At 42.8% G+C, this 17,604-nt stretch overlaps 2 protein-coding genes across 2 annotated transcripts in view; one reads left to right on the plus strand and one right to left on the minus strand.

Annotated features, from left to right (window-relative positions):
- Positions 1-4,887, plus strand: part of slc18a2 (solute carrier family 18 member 2) — a 30,310-nt gene extending 25,423 nt beyond the window's left edge. Inside the window, exons 15-16 of the mRNA XM_031755012.2 lie at positions 48-181; positions 618-4,887. Coding sequence (XP_031610872.1) covers positions 48-181; positions 618-725 — 242 coding nt within the window. The 3' untranslated portion in view covers positions 726-4,887. The remainder of the gene's footprint in view (positions 1-47; positions 182-617) is intronic.
- Positions 4,888-6,521: 1,634 nt separating this feature from the next.
- Positions 6,522-17,604, minus strand: part of pdzd8 (PDZ domain containing 8) — a 41,578-nt gene continuing 30,495 nt past the window's right edge. The window contains exons 4-5 of the mRNA XM_031755014.2: positions 10,889-11,051; positions 6,522-10,785 (exon numbers count right to left, since the gene is read on the minus strand). Of these exons, the coding sequence (XP_031610874.2) occupies positions 8,426-10,785; positions 10,889-11,051 (2,523 nt within the window). The 3' untranslated portion in view covers positions 6,522-8,425. The remainder of the gene's footprint in view (positions 10,786-10,888; positions 11,052-17,604) is intronic.

The raw sequence follows: 17,604 nt of genomic DNA on the forward strand, positions 1-17,604 counted from the left end.
AAACCAACAGACTAAACCAGTAAGTGATCTGTTTTCTCCTGATGCAGGTCCATCTATTGGAGGTTCCATTGCTGAAAGTATTGGCTTCCCTTGGCTGATGACCATCATTGGAATAGTGGATATAATATTTGCTCCTCTCTGCATCTTTCTGAGGAACCCACCAGGACAAGAAGAGAAAATTGTAAGAATCCAAATACACTTAAATACAGTCAGCCAGCTCCTACATTTGTCACAAAACGGCTGTGTGGTAGTCCGAGTGCAGAGCCCACGATTCGGGAGACAGGAATGAATTCAAAAAGCAGTTTTAATGCTGTTACCTGAGAGAGAAAACTAGAAAAATCAGATCAGAGAAGCACACAACCATCAGGGAACACGTGACAAAGGACAAGGAGAAGCTCAAGCAGTAAATACAGAGAAATGCTCCTGAGCTAACACTAGAAATGTTGTGATTATGTTACACAACTTGAGTACAATATGTGAATATTAACCTTCAGGTGTCAGAAAGTTTTCAAAATCATGCATAGGTTAAAAAAAAACAACCAAAAGATGCCAGATGTTTGATTCAAGTAACTGTGACACGCAGTCACTGAAACACTTTTCAACAACTGTCATTTCAGGCGATTTTAATGGACACAAACTGTTCAATGAAGACGAGATCCTACTCTACTCAGGGGGCATACTACCAGGGTGAAGACATGGATCCAGAATATGACGATTATGATTAACAGGACCCCAGCCATGCAGGGTAACCCTTCAGAGGATCTATTTTGTTGTACAAAAAGAAGGAATAGAAGAAAATCACAGCAAACGAAACAAAACAGCCAAGATATTTCCACGTGAATGTCCTGCATTCAATCGTCACTGTTCACTGTCTTCTTAGCAGTTGTACTGGAGCAAACCAAAGTTGTCCTTTCTCTGTGATTTCAAGCGCATTGTGTTGCACGTATTTTGTTTAGCCAACAGCCTTATTCGATGAGAGCGAAAACACCTTTTAGGTGCAGTTTGCTGATCTGTCTTTATCCTGTATTGGACATTCAGTTTTAACATAACAGCCCTGGGTATTAGTGTCACATTTAGGTGTGTAAGTTGATAGTAAAAATGGGGATTTTTGCGATAAGTCGAGAAACTGCAGTCTGTCAAAATCCAGAAACATTTGTCAGACGCAGGTGGCCTCCCCCACACCGCTGCTGTAGAGGACCTGTGTTAGGAAGTTAACACACTTAATGCTATAAGAGATGAGGAACGTATTCTTAAACACATTATCAATACATGTTTATCCTTCTAACAAGAACAGAGACTGTATGTTTTTCGAATCTCTGAAACTTTCAGTGATAAAAGTCAATTAGAATAAAGCCCATGTCCAGATTACACCAGTGCTACCAAGCTACACCACAGCATAGTCACACGCGTACTCAAGCACAACAGCATGGACTTGGTGTTACTGGAGATACTTTAGGTGAATTTTTCGTGCCCCACCCTCCCCGTCTTGGGGCTCTGGTCTGAAATGGTCGGCTTACTAATACAAAGAAACATGTTTAAAGCCTGTTACAAATAAGTCTTTACAAGTATTTTCCTCATTCACAACAAATGTATGAGGTACTTTTTAAATAATTTACACATTAAGGGGTGTGAATGCTTTGATAGGCGACCCAACACAGGTCCTGTTTATGCTGCTGGTGAAGCATTTGTCTGCGATGAGGGAAACTGATCTCCGGGCTTTGCACTTCAAAGCCTGTTAAACAGTTTATATAGTTTATAGATGCAACTTGCTAACCACTGTAGCTAGCACTGATTTCACTCATATGGACAACAGTACTGTGTTGCTGACACATTACCCCTGCACACTGTGCTCAGCCATGGAAACCAGTTACCAGTGACCCCCGATTGTAACTTTACCTGTTACACTGTGGCTGAGCTGCTGCAGTTAGGTAACCACAGCAACTCTTAACCCCGGAGGGGAGATATTTCACAGACTGATGGCTGTGCGTTTGAGTTTATACACCTGTGGCATTGTCACTGAAAACACCTGGATTCCAATACTTTTGTCCATATGGCTCGAACACAACAAACCTCTGCGTCTGAGTCGGGATAATAACAATGACATCATGATGGCTGTGTCCATATGTGGGCAGTTTGCTGTAGCCAGAAGAGCAGAGTTGTAAAAAGACACATTGGACCTTTATGCTTTCTATTCCCTCAAAACTGCCAGTGTAGTTTCATACTGCTTAATAAATCAGTTTTGTCTGCAACCAAAGATTTGCACTAATTACTGTTGCTTTAAATTGCTACATGTTCCTGTCCGACTGGCATCTGAGAAGTGCTCGTTATATGTCATAGTTTCGGCACACGAAGAACACCAACCCCCGTTTGGACACAGTTTGGTTTGTAATGTTAACTGGACTCAGGTCTGGGCTCCTTCTAATGTACTGGCTCAGTGCACACTGGGACTATGAGCTGAATGACTTCATAAACACTGACACAATCCCGACTTTAACCGTAAGCTTTTCACTTTTTGAAATATTGTCAAAATGCATAATTGCAAGACTTTGCTGAGGGCAGAGGTTTATGTGTGCTGGAATATATTTGTTAGAACTAAAATGTTAGAACACACAGAAGGAAACTGATTTTTTAAAAAAAACTTTAATTCATTAATGTCTGAAGGGAACCAGAGGAAGCATACAGATCCTATTGGACAACACGACAGCATGCAGTTCCTGCACAGATTTTTATTGTGGCCAACAGTGGAAGCAGCAGCATTTTGATTGACAGTTAGAAGCGTGTAACCAGCTGTGGTTGAGTATGGGGGAGGGTTGTTTCCTGGTGACCTTGCCCTGAGCCTTTCTGCTCTGAGCCATCATTACGGTTGTTTCTTACATCTGTGCTTCCTGTGCTGTGTCAAAATATCTGTTATGGTATCTGTTTAGTACAATGACCAGAGTGCATTGGAGGAGTAGGTCAACTTACTAGAGAACATGTTTATTGTTGGCTTTGATATGTTAGAATGTGGAGCCGGTAGCAGCTGTGTACTATACTGTTAACCTAAAAACACTTGTGATTTCAGCGATGTGTGGGGCTTGCTCCTGCATTGTTAAACCTGGATTCTGTTGGCTTGTATGTATGAAGTGCATCTGCAACAAGAACTAGCAAATACAAGCATCCATGAGTCAGGATTGTAAGATTGTAAGCAGAGCTTCATGTGTAGCAGTGACAGTGACAGCGTGAGTCAAGAGGGCGTGGCCAAATTTAAATCAGGTACAGAATGTGACTCATGACGCAGTTTGATTGGATGTCATTCATAATCAACATTCGTTTATAGGTGACCCCAGAAACATCTGAGTTTGTAATGATGATAATATGTTAAATATTAATTAAATTGCTTGATAGAAAATAAAAACAAATGGGGACAATTCAAGTCAAATTTATTTGTATGGCATTATTTAGACACGAGGTAAATCAGAGCGCGTTCACAGAGGGAAAGAAAGTTTAAAACATATGATAGTGTGTATGATGTGCAAGCTGTGTTGAGTACAGTGGTATGCACTATAACTGTTCAAGAACATAAGCTACTTTCAGCTGCTGATGCACAATGGATGGACCATTTGATCTGACACAGAGTCTTGCCAGGTATCCCCTCACACTCTTGAACCTCGACCTGCTAACCACTACACTATGGAGCCAGGGTATGAATGTTATATTAAAAGTACAGAACTGGACTCACCTTCTATTACAAGCTTAATTCATTCCTGCAGAAAGCAAAAACAGAGAAATGACTGTATCATGACAGCGTAGCAGGATAGCTAGCTTGTGCAACAAATGATTACTGAATGCTAGCTTGAGTCAATGCAGTTTTTGGCTCTGCCCCGTAACCTTTGAACCATCATGAGATTATGTCTTAAGATAGATGACAGATCATTTTTTGGTTTTCCGTAGTATAGCGCTGTTTGTCAAAATGTTTGTAAAACTACAAACTAATTAGTTGTTATATTTTGATGACCTTTCTCTTTTTTTCTTAAAAAAGGTTCTTGTAATGTTTATGGTGTTTATAATGTACTGAATCTTGTGCCATATGGTTTTTCTTTTTCCTCTTCCTCTAACTGTGAAAACCTGTACTAGATTTAAGCAAAAGAGTAAAATAGTACCATTAATACAAAGTAAACCATCTAGACTTGTTTATCCAGAGTGGGACTCGCTGGACTGAGCAGGGATTAACACACCCAACACTCCTAACGACCAATCTACGGAGTCGTTTCTGGGTATTTTTGTGCACGTTTTGTGGTTTTGGTCAGAATCTATTGAATATATGTCACTCTGTGAGTCTTATATGTATTTGACTGGATTGTTTTTCATACTTGTGGGAACACCATATTCTCTATTAAATGTTGTATACTGTGAAAAAGCAGTTTTCTCCGTAGAGATGACACCTCTAAATATCTGGACAGCAGGATTTTCTGCATAATTAACCTTTGGTGAATTTAAACCACTGAGCATTCAGACCAAATGTTGGTCTAGCTGAGGCTTCATATCATCCCCATGATACCTCAGAATGTACACAAAATTAACATGCGTGTGGCTAACATGTAGCACAGGTCCCAGAAATCCTCATGTTGATTAGTTGTGCCGGGCGCTTGAAGACAGCAGATGGGTTGTCATGACGGGAGAATGTGGGAGCAGACACACTGTAATCAGGCTGTCCATCCCAACACTGGCCTTCAATTACTTTGCAGATGCTCACACGATACCTCCTTTCCCTCCTCACTGAAGACTGAAACAGTTGCTGTTCTTGCAGCAGTGTAGGTGAACCAGAGCTTTCTGTGTAATATTACATTTCTGTGTGCAACTATTTTACCAATTAATTTCACAATTTCTGAAGGGGGCGGGACTACGGCCTTACAAACAGTACACTACACAGCCTTCAATGAGGAGCTGGCGAAATGCTATTAAAGATTATCATTCAATGACACTAGCAGTGGTGCTGTCTCTGCTGCGATGATTATCATTTTCAATGATAATGCAAAACAAAATCCTTAATGTGTTAAAAAAAAAAAAATAGCAGAGATCGATGTCTACAGCCTCTCTGCCAATTTCACACTAGGCTCAATCCATTGCACTTTTTTATTACACTGTGTTTTCCAGTCATTCAAGGATCATTTGCAAATGTTTAATCAGACTCTGTTTCTTCCTGTTAATCATTTAAAACTGTCTAGTTCTTTTTGTGACTCAGTTCAATGAAAATTTGAATGAATTAATTAAAAATATGTGATTTAAAGGCAAAATGAAGACGTTTAAACCCAAATTCTAAACGTCAAAAATGAATAACTTAAAAAAGGATAATTTGAAAAACCTTTTAGAGGTTTTAAAGAATTGTTTCTGACATTAATGGGTAGGTTATTTTGGGAGTTAACCTAGTGCGACCAAAGAATACGGCAAAGGTACTGAGACATGGTGCTAGGCCACTAAAAAACTCAAAGAGGAAACTACTGCAGCGTAGAGAAGGGGACCTTATTTCTGTCTCCATGAATTTGTACTATTCACAGTTCAAGGTAGCTCTCTCTTTGAACTCTGAATATTTCCACATTAAGAAGCTGCTGTCAAGTGTTTTCACAGGTTAGTCTTATTCTGTGCGTCTATGAAGGAACTTCTCTTTCAGACAGCAAAAAAGGGAAAAATGAGTGCAAACTGCATTCAGGCCATAAACGACTGTCTTACACAACTTTGGCTCTTTGCAGACATCAGCACAGACAGCATGCTAACGCTAAGCTAGCCAAGAACCCAGACTGCAGTGAATGCAGGCCGCAGCATTCAGAGCCCAAACTTCAACACATGCAAAAGGCAGTGATGAGTAGTCAGTCTCTGTTTCTGAAGCAGAATCACTGTTTTAATCTTTAAAGTCTCTGTGCGGGTTTTGCTCGGTGTTCATACCGAGCCAACAGTAGAACAATCGATCTAAAACTGAGCAACATAAAAGCTGAAGTTTTGATTCATACATGCACTTTTCCTACTGCGTGGCAATTTTAGCACAGAGGTCAAACTGTACAATGTTTTCATCATACATATTGACACTGATCTTTGCATGTAGCGGTATAAGTGCACCTCTCATGAAAACAGGCCCAACTGAGCAGCTTTCCCATCCATCGATGGTCCTGGTTTCTGTGGAAAATATGGTGTTGACTTTAAGCCACTACGTTTCCAAATCAATCTGAATACACCGTGCTTTCTAGTCTCATAGCTAACTTCTGGTTTTGGCCTTCCTAGTGGAATTTCTTGATTGTAAAATAAAGCTTCTTGTGACGCTGCGTTTACTACAAAGGCTAAACGATGGTGTGCCAATCATGGGAAGACTTGCATCAAAGTTACTGAAATAACCCCCGAGTTTCTCCTGATGCATTAATCAATAAATGAGTGTTGGACAGAAATAACTTGGGCACAGAGAAAAAGGTTTTTGAATGTCTGTGTGAATGAAACTGGTAGTAAAGAGAATTTTGAGTGCTCAAGCAGAGAAGCAACAACAATATGAACCAATGGGAATTCATGTGATTTTGTTTATTTAGCTTATGTACAATAAAGCTTCATCACATGAGGCTTTCTCAAAAAACTGTTTTACAACATCCCTCATACATACACACAAAAAACACACCATCTCAATCTGCTCAAAGCAGTGGTCAAAGCAGTGGGCGGAGCTTTTACTCACTGTGGAGTTTCCACGGTTAGGGCTGTGAGTGGGGGCAGAAGCATGTGAGTATGAGTTCAGTGGACGAGGAAATGCAGCAGCAGCAGAAGTGCTTCATAAAACAAATATTGCACAAAAAAGGTCAAAAGACAGCTATAGCGACCAGTGGGTCAATATCTACAGCACATAAGCAACATATTAACCACAGCAGAAAACAACATGCCATTTCTGATCTTGTTGAATCTTCAGTTAAAGTCGGTTACACTCTGCAAATCCACCTCTGGAGTGTGAAGAGCAGATTGTAGGCTCGTCTCTGTGCAGATCTTCACTCGTGGCTTTTGAATAAGTCAGCTTCACTGACTTCAGCCATTCACACCTGCTATCAGTCTCCCCACTGACAAAGTGATATGTTCAACGAGAAGCCACAAGGAAACGGTCAAAGCGAGTCACAGGTGAATAACATCAGAGACTACCTGCTGTCAGCAAAGAGGAGACATTCTAGTAGTCACAACAATGAAGGTTGAACTGCTGCTGTTGTACTTCATTCACTGCAGTGTTTTAGCTCCTCATAACTTACATATGAAGCCTATTTAACAACAAAAGGCTTCTATTCTTCTGTTCAAGCTTTTCATACAGTACATCTCCTTCTATAGCATCACATGGCATGCACACAGAGCTCCTTCCCGTATGCGCTGTGACACTAAATAGAAAAAATAAACAAGAAAGGACGAAGCCAACGAAAGATCGCGTTCAGGATTAAGGGCAGATTTCCCCAACACTGACATGTCTTCTTGTTCTTAGCAGCTGTAAACAGTGAATGAAGATCATGGCGCTTTGGGAACTATAGCTGTTTTTTGACACAATCAGTCAAACAGACTTAATGCTCAGCATTTTAAAGGATGGACGGAGGGTTAGGGTGGTGCCAAACAGCTGTATACAGACAAAACATGGAAAAGAACAGACATTGATTGGACATGGAAGCAACTTAAAGGCAAACAATCAGGATTAAACCAGGTATGGATTAAAAACACAGGTACTAAATCACATAGGCTCCCGGGTCACATTCATTCAGAGATCACGTCTCTCTCACATTGCACTCATTACAGTCAACAATGTGCCACAGAACCGTTGTACACACTGGAGGAATGTTCTCAACGAAATATAACATGGCATTATAGAAATATTCATAAGTCGACCATCTTACACCCAGGGAGATTTAAAGAACAATAAAATAAAATCAAGAGACTTAATTGTCTGAAATACAGACCAACCAATCAAAACACTGAGGAAAACAACATAAACTACACCATGTGCAGAAGTGAAACCCCAACGATCACTGTGATAACTCACTCAAACATTTTACAAAAGAAAAATAAAGACTGCTTGCAGGATCCTTCAGCCAACAAAATATAAACCCTTGTTGCTCTTCATAGTTCATAATTGTTCTCCAAAATAAAGGTAAGACAGCAACCTGAATTAAATGCATACAGTGACATTCTCAGGTCGCAGAAAACCAAAGGGATCAATGTGTAGCTGGCGTTCGATAACTCATGTGCAACTTTCTTTCTTCCCTTTAAAAACCTCAAGCATGGAAATCAGTAGATCAACAACGGCTTTACCATACAGTCCTCGTAAGGAACAGCCTCGAAACGATTTTCATTTTGACATGAAAAAGGAAACAAACACAAATTACAGGTGACACTCAACGCCCACATCCCCGTATTTTAAATGCACTGCTGTAATTCTCCAAGTCTTATTTTAGTGCAGAGCCTCCACACAGATCTGCTCTTCGGTAATGTCGTCCAGCAGCGGCACGTCTACAGGGCTGCATATGTCGCTGTCGTAGACCTCGGTCCCCAAGAGGGCCTCTTCCTCCAGACCTTCTTCTTTGCCCTTAAAGCCTCGCTGCTCTGAAGGAGAAGTACTTTCCACCGACTCCAAGTCCTCAATACCTGCGCGGTAGTGAATCATTAGCAGGGTGAGGGCCTGGAGTCTCTCCCCAGACTTGGCCAGGGCAGTGCTGATGAGGGCCTTGCGGCATGCATCTGTGGCTTCCCTCTCCTCCAGCAGAAGGGCGTTATTGTGCTCCAGCTCCTGGTCAATTTCCTGTTGCAGTTTGTCCAGCATCAACTCCAACTTCTGGGAGCGCTCGTCTGTGGGCAGCCCCCGGTAAAGGTCGCGACCTATCTCCTTCACAGCTATGAACACGCTGTCATCCAGCCCGCCTTCCTTACGTACCAGTTTACTGCTCCCACCGCTTCCAGCTGGCTGCTTTGAGGGGCTGGCACCACTAGTGTAAGTTTCAGTATCACTGCTTTCATTGTCAGATGTGTTGGGGGTATGTTTAGGTGAGGGCTCCACCACTCCAGGCACCACGTCGGCTACCTGTTCGGTAAACCGAGCCTTCGGCACCTGGCGAAGGTTAAGCAGACGGGAGCTTGTGTTGATAATGTGGCGAGTTAGACCCGTGGTGGCACGGTTTATGGTGGATTTGGCTTCGAGGTCAGCTCCACGGCGTTCGGCTGTGGCCACACAAAAAGGATTTTCAGTGAGGCACTTCTCCTGGCACTTTTTGTGGCAAACATAGGCGCAGACCATACACTGAGAGGCTGCCTTGGTCCAAACCTTTTTCTTGCAGTATTCACACCAGGTGGGGTTCTGGAACTGTGTGTCCTGGAAGTTATGACGGACCTCCTGCAACTGCAGAGCGCTGTAGGTCAAGTCCTCGCGTGGTGCTGCAGAGACGGGCTCCCTCTCCCTCAGGTCCTCCTCCTGAACACTGCCCTCTGTGTCTCTTTCCACCAGCCCAACTGGATAGTCTAGCTCACCCTCAGCTAAGTAACAGAAGTTTAAAGTAACATCTCCATAACACAGCTTCTCATTGAAACCCTTGTGGGTGCTGAGACTGCGTAATGCAGTGCGACTGACGTTAGCTCTGGGCTCTGGAGCCCCCAACCTGAAGGTGCTCTGGTACTCTCCTGAAGATGTGGCCATACATTCCAGAGCTATGTGCTCCAACTGGAGGCTCACATGACCCAGGCATATCAGACTGCCCAGTTTAAAGGGATCTTTGCACCACAGGGCCACATTAAGGTATTTATGGTTGCTCTCTACCTCAAATACCACAGACGCCTTGGACCAGTGTGCCGTTTGGTTACGAAACATGGTTTCTGTGGATTCCCAGAGGGAGTGGTCCTCTACACTGTCCCGTGTACTGGAGGAGCTCTCTGATGCTTTGTCCTTTGCTTGATCAGCCTTGCTGCTGCTGCTGGTCACAGTTGATGGAAGTACCTCCTCACTCGTGTCCATTGCCTTGCTGGACTGTTTCGCCTCCATTTGTTTGACACATGCCTTCTCAGTGGCAGGCTTGTCCTCACCGGGTCCACTGCGCTGAACCTTTTCTGGAGACTTTTCTGAAGCACTGGTTGTCTTAGTAATGGAAGAAGCAGCGCTAACATTAGCAGCTGCAGCAGAATCCACACTTTCCAAGAGGCTCGTTTCGGAGGATGCCGACGTCAACTTTATCTGCGGTCGTGGTGGAACTGGAGGGCGGGAAGGGGGAGGTGGGGGAGGGACAGTAGGGCGTTGCAGAACCTCCCCTGGATCACTACTGGTCTTTTGCGGGGAGGGCTTTGGCGATTCTTTGGGCTGGGGCTTTAGTGGTGACTGGAGACCCACCAGGTTTAACTTGCGGTTGAGGATGGGTGATATAGTACCAAGAGGCTTAGAAGCCAGGTTGGCTACAGTCCTTTTGGGGCTTTGGTTTACTGTAAGTAAGAAATCCTCCTTGGTCTCACTGATACTTGTGGTACTGCTATTTTGCCCAGCATTGCCACCACTAGGCTTGGATTCCACAATCAACTCTTCAAACTCAGAGTCTATGTCTTTGCTGTCAGACAGGTCAGAAAGGGTGCTGATGGGGGCTGGCTCTTCCTCATAACCTGCTTGCTGGGACATGAAACCAATTTCTTCTAGCTGAACAAGTCCTTCCTGCAGAGCTGCCTGGTTTCCCAAAGAGGGAGTCTGATGACGTACTGGTCTCTCATAAAGTACCAACACCTTTTCTCCAGCCTGCTTTAACAGTTTTGGTACCTGAACCGAGGACGTCACTTTAACACCTGTTAGCGAGAAAACAAGAATGAGATCATGTAAGTTTCAAATTAGAAGTGCAAAGAAACAAATGATGTTTTAATGTTAGAAAATAACACAAACATCTCGGACCTCCAATTTCAATGAGGCGATCACCCTTTTGCAGCTCTGCCAAAGCTGCTGGGGAGTTGGGCAAAACTGTCTCGATGCAAACATGCACTGCATCGCCCTCACTGGCAGTGACGTGTCTGAACGTCATCCCCACACTGCCACATGTCCCCTTGATGATCTCCGTCTGATGCAACAAAGAAAGAAGAAAAAAAGCACAAGTAAGACTACCACCGACTAGTGGTTAAAAGTCACAAACGTTTACAAATGTACAATAATTTGTATACGAATGCAGTGTGAGAGAACACCATATACATAAGAGGTTTAACATAATCTAATCATACGCTGTTTTGGAACAAAGTGTAAATAATTAGGTTGTAGAAATAAATATTCCATCCTTGAACAAAAATGAATTTGTTTCTGTTTTTTGAGTCCGAGTTAACAAGTTACTGAATTTGAAACGGTGACATACGGCGTCTTGAATAATCAGGCCCCATCTTTGAGACCTTATGGTCACCCCACAGAGCACTGTTGAGCACAGCAGCTACCCTCATGTTTTTTAAGATCAGGTTTAAAGCGTTCCTTTTTGCTAAAGCATATAGTTAGGGCTGGATCAGGTGACCCTGAATCCTCTCTTAAGTTTAGGCTGCTGGGGGCTGCTGGGGGATTCCCATGATGCACTGGGTGTTTCTTCTTCATTCATTTTTAATCACTCTTTTTTGTTCAACCCACTAAATTAAAGCTGAAAGTCTGCACGTCAACTGCATCCCAGTTTTTTTTATTGAAAATTCATTGTGGTAATGTACAGAACCAACGGTATAAAAAAGCTGTGTGATATTTTGTGACCTAACTGGATGTTCCAGGTGGAAAGGATGAAAACACATGAAGAGACCCATGTCCTAGTTTAAAGAGAACGATAAAGGGGGGCTGACACGATGTGAGCAGACTGAGACAAATGACTGTAATTTCCCCTACTGTGGATTTGTTAGAGTTCTGCTGGAAGGCAGTGAGGGAGTTGGTGCTGGCCATGAATAAGCATTTGATCTATATAGTCTGCACAGTTGGTTGGTTAAGGTGCACATGAAGTCAAACATCACATTATATACTGTTTATAAAAACTGATCCATTCTCTGGGGTTTATGTCAAATGTTTCTTAACTTTTTTAAATTTCTCTTTATACGGGATAAGTAAGAAATATTAAGTTTGACATTTTTAGATCTCTCCATTTTTATTCATCACACAACTGTAGGAAGCACAGTCAGCACTGATGGTTCCCAGCATCAAACAGCAGGAGTCAGCATGGTCCCCTGCCTGGGTGGGGGTCCTCCACGTACTCTGGCTTCACCTCACAGTTACACCAACTGGTGTTTCTAAATGATCTACCCAACATACAGTACATGGGTAAAGTGTTTAGACAGAATAAAAAGCGACATGTTAGTGTGTAGCTGCGAGTGTGTGCGTATTTGCCTGCACCATTGTGCATGTGTTGCACACTGATAAAATCTGGAGCAGGACTCCAGTCATGCATGGGGCTGGGAACATTACAGCTCAGTGTGAGAGTCTTCATTGTGCTCTGCTGCCATTAATGGTCTCACTGGTTTCCTTTCTTGTCTGCTCTCCCTGCCTTACAAACAGCATCACCACTTGCTTCCTGTGTGCGTAGTTGTATTACTGATATGTTGGGTATGATAGAGTTCCATTTGGGGAGAAAAAGAGGTTCCCGATGAAGTAAATCGTGGAGAAGGGTAAGTAGTGGACACGATCTGGTTTCCAGGAAATGAAGGTAAGTTAATATAATGTTCTCTGAAATGATTAAGAAAAAGATTGAGTGTGTGTCTCAAGATTTAATCTGATCTGGCCATGTTACAGCTTTTCCATGAAGACTATAACACTGCAGACTCAACAGGTTGCTGCAGGCCAAAGTGTAGACGTTAACCCAGCACATCCTACAGGCACCTACTGCATAACACATGATCAAAAATGCACTAAGTGTGCAACCGTGAGTCATGCTCATACTAATGAGAATGGTGTTTATATGAATACAGGCTTATTTACTTTTGGTTTTAATATTTTATAAACACATTATCAGCTGTGCAAAGTTATAAAACTGGTCTGCAGATACAAATGCAGCAAATGGATTGGAAAAACGAATAACAGCCACTGTGAATCTCATTTGTTGATAGACTGATGGGTGAAATGGACACTGCAGAGACATCAGTGTCTGCAGTGTCCAGCAGCTGGGGTGGCTGCAGCTCAGGTGGCAGAGCAGGTCAGCCACTAACCAGAAGGTTGGTGGTTCGATCCCAGGCTGCTCCAGTCTGCATGCCAAACTTCCTTGGGCAAGATACTAACCCCATGTTGCTCTCCGATGCAGCCATCGGAGTGTGAATGTGTATGAATGTTAGATAGAGCACTTAGAGCTTAGAAGAAGTGATTATGTGAATGGATTAGTTGTGTAAAGCGCTTTGAGTGCTCAGACAGAGTAGAAAAGCGCTATATAAGAACCAGTCCATTTACCATCAGAACTGAAACTATTAGTGATTGTGGTTTGGCAGGTCAATTATGCCTAAAGTCTACCGTATTTTCCACACTATAAGGCGCACTTAAAATCCTTTAATTTTGTCAAAAATCGACAGTGTGCCTTATGTATGAATTCTGGTTGTGCTTACTGACCTCAAACCGATTTTAAGTTTAACATCCAGGCATCCATGAAAACAGAATTTACTACATTTAACAGAGTTAGAAGTTAGCAGGAAGTTAGCTCGCTAGCTTCCACCTAAACATGATATAGCATGTTCTGACTGAGAGATTTCTGAAACATTCAAACGTACAGCTCTGCTATCACTTCCAACATAAATGAAGACAGAAAACTAAACAGCAGTGACGTTTGTAGGGTTACTGAAGTTGGGCTAGCTGCTATATAATGATGTGCTACGTGATCGCTAGCGACACAGCTATGTTAGCATAACATTAGCACAGTGAAGCTGGAGGATGAACGCTAACTTTTTTTCCCCACTCGATAAAAGTTAACGTGAGGGTTCCCGATGGTTAGGGACAAATGCAATCGCATGGCAGGATGCTGTAAACGGACCAAACTTCAGTCAGGAGAACAACTGAGATAATCCATCCACAATACGAGGTTAGTGATTAATATACTGCAACAACATGGGAATAGAGCAGCTGTGATAGAATAAGGCATTAATGAATCAATGGTACGGAAGTGAAAGTGCATGTGAAGCAAAAAGAATGAGTTGAGTAAAGTTTGACTTATCTGACTGTTTTGTTTAATGTGCCTTATGTATGAAAACAGAGCCGTTCATCAACAGTGGGCCTTACGTATAAGAAAATATGGTAACTGTAATGTGTCTCTATGAATGATAAAATGATTTCACTTAATTTAGACTGTGTAAGACAACATTAATATATCACTAAGGTATTAACTAACAAGTCTGCAAACACAGTGGCTGACTGTTTTATTCATTATCTGCGGCATGATACACTGGCATATGGCGGGGAGGGGGCGGGACTTCAGGTTCTGATGTCAAATGGCTCAGTTGGCTACTTATGATCACACACAGAACCACGTTTTGCCACTTGAGTAAGAAGAGCTGAAAGGTGAGAGTAGGTGATGAGGAGCAGCTGTGTGTATACAGCTGCTGTACCATAACCGCTGTGCCTACAATAGATTTGCAGAGGAGAACAAGTCCATCCTGCTCAAGTGCAAATAGACACACACACAGCAATATATGCGCAGTCACAGTCACTCATATGCACCCAATTATATGGCAGCACACACAAAGGTCCAGTGCTAATATTAGCTTGTTTTCAAGACATAAATCTGCAGTTTCATTCGTTTAAACAAAACCATCCTAAACCTGTTCTATTAGTTTGTATTTAAATACAGTGACCAAGTGTAGAAGGAGAAATTGAATATATGAACATAACAGTAAGTTTACTGCAAAGTCAGCCACATTTAGAAGACATTATTACCTGTGGCTGGCACACACAGCCTCCCCTTTAAATGTGAAGGATTCGTGGTCTTATAAACATGGTTCACGGCCTTGGCCATCAACACACTACAGACCAATAATCTTAGTATTGTATGTCATAGAACCACTTTTTAAAAAGGGCATGAATTTCATTTACCCTGAAAGTAGTCCACTATTTGTTTAAGGTGTCCATCACTGCAGTAAGCTGGTAACACTGGCAGCATTTCTCTGTTTTCTGATTTTGCTGCCATCTGAGATTTCTATCACAACTGTGGTCTTCTACTCCTCGTCAACCACTCGTGTTTTTGGTTGGCCAGCCCATGCTTACTATCTTACTAGACACTGCTTACTATCTTACTAGACACTGCTTACTATCTTACTAGACACTACTTACTATCTTACTAGACACTACTTACTACTATCTAGCTTACTATGTGGAAGTCAAACTGGGGATCCTCTAGTCCAGGGCTGTCCAACTCCAGGCCTCGAGGGCCGGTGTCCTGCAGGTTTTAGATGTGTCCTTGATCCAACACAGCTGATTTAAAAATAAATGACCTCCTCAACCTGTCTTGCAGTTCTCCAGAGGCCTGGTAATGAACTAATCATTTGATTCAGGTGTGTTGACCCAGGGTGAGATCTAAAACCTGCAGGATGCCGGCCCTCCAGGCCTGGAGTTGCCCACCACAGCTCTAGTCCATATTCGGCACAGATATTCCCACACAATATCCCAGGCACTTTGCTGTGTCCATCAGTGTACGATGTCCCAACTTACATCCTACATGTGGAGGACAGTCTCTTTCTGCAACCTGACTGCTCTATGAATCTGGTGCATAATATTAATACTATAAAACACAGTCAAGAGCTCAAATTAAAAGAGATGAAGCCCAGCAGACACCTGCCAGTTACAGACGCAGAGTCTACATATTCCTGCTCAAATATCCAGCCCAAAGCCTTTTTAACTGTCTTTTAGAGTTACCCAGATGGGGACTAAACCTGAGTGATATAATAAAATATATCAGATGGGGATATTAAAACATCTGTTGTTTCATATTACACCAGTGGAGTTTTTTTCCCCTTTGTTTTACAAGAAAATCTTTGCCTGCCCCCTGATTGTCCCTGATTTGGACAGGGGGAACAAACTGTGGCAGGATCAGCCTGATATAAGATAAGATAAGAGATAAGATAAGATAAGATAATTCTTTATTGTCATTGCACAGTCATACATAGTACAGTAGTACAATGAAATTGGAAAAACTGTCCTACGTCGGCACTACATATAACACAACACGACACGATATGACACATCACAACGCAACACAAACAACACAACACAGTATATTAACTTAGAAATAAAAAAGAAGAATAAGTGTTATGTGTATTGCACACTGTTATTATTGCACCTTGTTATAAATATAAATATTATTATTGTTATTGTTTTAAACATTGTTACCTCCCCCTAAAAAAGTCCAGGCAGGTAGCCAATCAGGTCAGCTATTTGCATTGATCAGGGCTGTTGCCCTGTTGTAAAAGCTGTCCTTGAGTCTGTTTGTTCGGGACCTCAGCAGCCTGAACCTCCTGCCAGACGGCAGCAGCTTAAACACCCGGTGTCCTGGGTGTGTACAGTCTCGTAGGATGCTGCGTGCCCTCTTGAGACAGCGAGTGCTGTACAGGTCCTTCAGGGAGCGAAGAGGATGTCCAATGATTTTTTGGGCCATATTGATGACCCTCTGGAGTGCCTTTCTGTGTGCTGTGGTGCAGCTGGAGAACCATACACCGATGCAATATGTCAGCAGACTTTCAATGGAGCAGCGGTAGAAGACGGTCAGCAGCTCCTTCTTCAGGTCCATTTTTCTGAGGATTCTCAGAAAGTGGAGACGCTGTTGGGCCTTCTTTAAGACCGCAGAGGTGTTAGAGCTCCATTGGAGGTCTGTGTCTATGTGCACACCCAGAAACTTGAAACTGGAGACCCTTTCCACGCACTCCCGTTGATGCTGACAGGCTGCAGCTCAGACTTCCTCCTTCTGAAGTCAACTACCAGTTCTTTTTTGTCTTGGTGGTATTGAGGTCCAGGTTGTTATCTACACACCAATCTGACAGCCTCTGAACTTCAGCTCTGTACGCCGTCTCATCTCCCCTGAGATGAGCCCCACCACGGTGGTATCATCTGCAAACTTGATGACTGCGTGGTCTGGGTGGGTACTAACACAGTCATGTGTGTACAGAGTGTACAGTAGGGGACTCAGTACACAGCCTTGTGGAGAGCCGGTGTTAAGGCTGAGGGCTGAGGAAAGATGAGGCCCCACTCTAACTCTCTGTACACGGTCTGACAGGAAGTCTCTGATCCAGCGGCAGGTGGTAGAAGGAAGTCCGATTTCCAGCAGTTTAACTATTAGTCTGTCCGGGAGTATCGTATTGAAAGCAGAGCTAAAGTCAACAAAGAGCAGCCTGGCGTAACGGCCCTGCACTTCCAGGTGAGAGATGGTGGTGTGGAGCGTTGTAGCAATGGCATCTTCAGTTGATCTGTTAGCTCTGTTTGTATCCCACGGTAACTTTACTGTATAAAGAGCTAACATCTCCAAAATGTCCGGAGTCGTTAGTCATTACAAGAAGTGTTTGTGAACTAAAAATCAAGAATGTGAGATACTGTTTGTCTGTGATTTGGAGAGCCCAGCGCTGCTCCCGACGCAGGGGAAACTCATTGTGTGCATGTGAAGCCAAAGGCAAGATATGCTCCATCATATGTTCTAGTGT

The sequence above is a fragment of the Oreochromis aureus genome, linkage group 13 (genome assembly GCF_013358895.1).
Source record: "Oreochromis aureus strain Israel breed Guangdong linkage group 13, ZZ_aureus, whole genome shotgun sequence".
NCBI classification, from domain to species: Eukaryota; Metazoa; Chordata; class Actinopteri; order Cichliformes; family Cichlidae; genus Oreochromis; species Oreochromis aureus.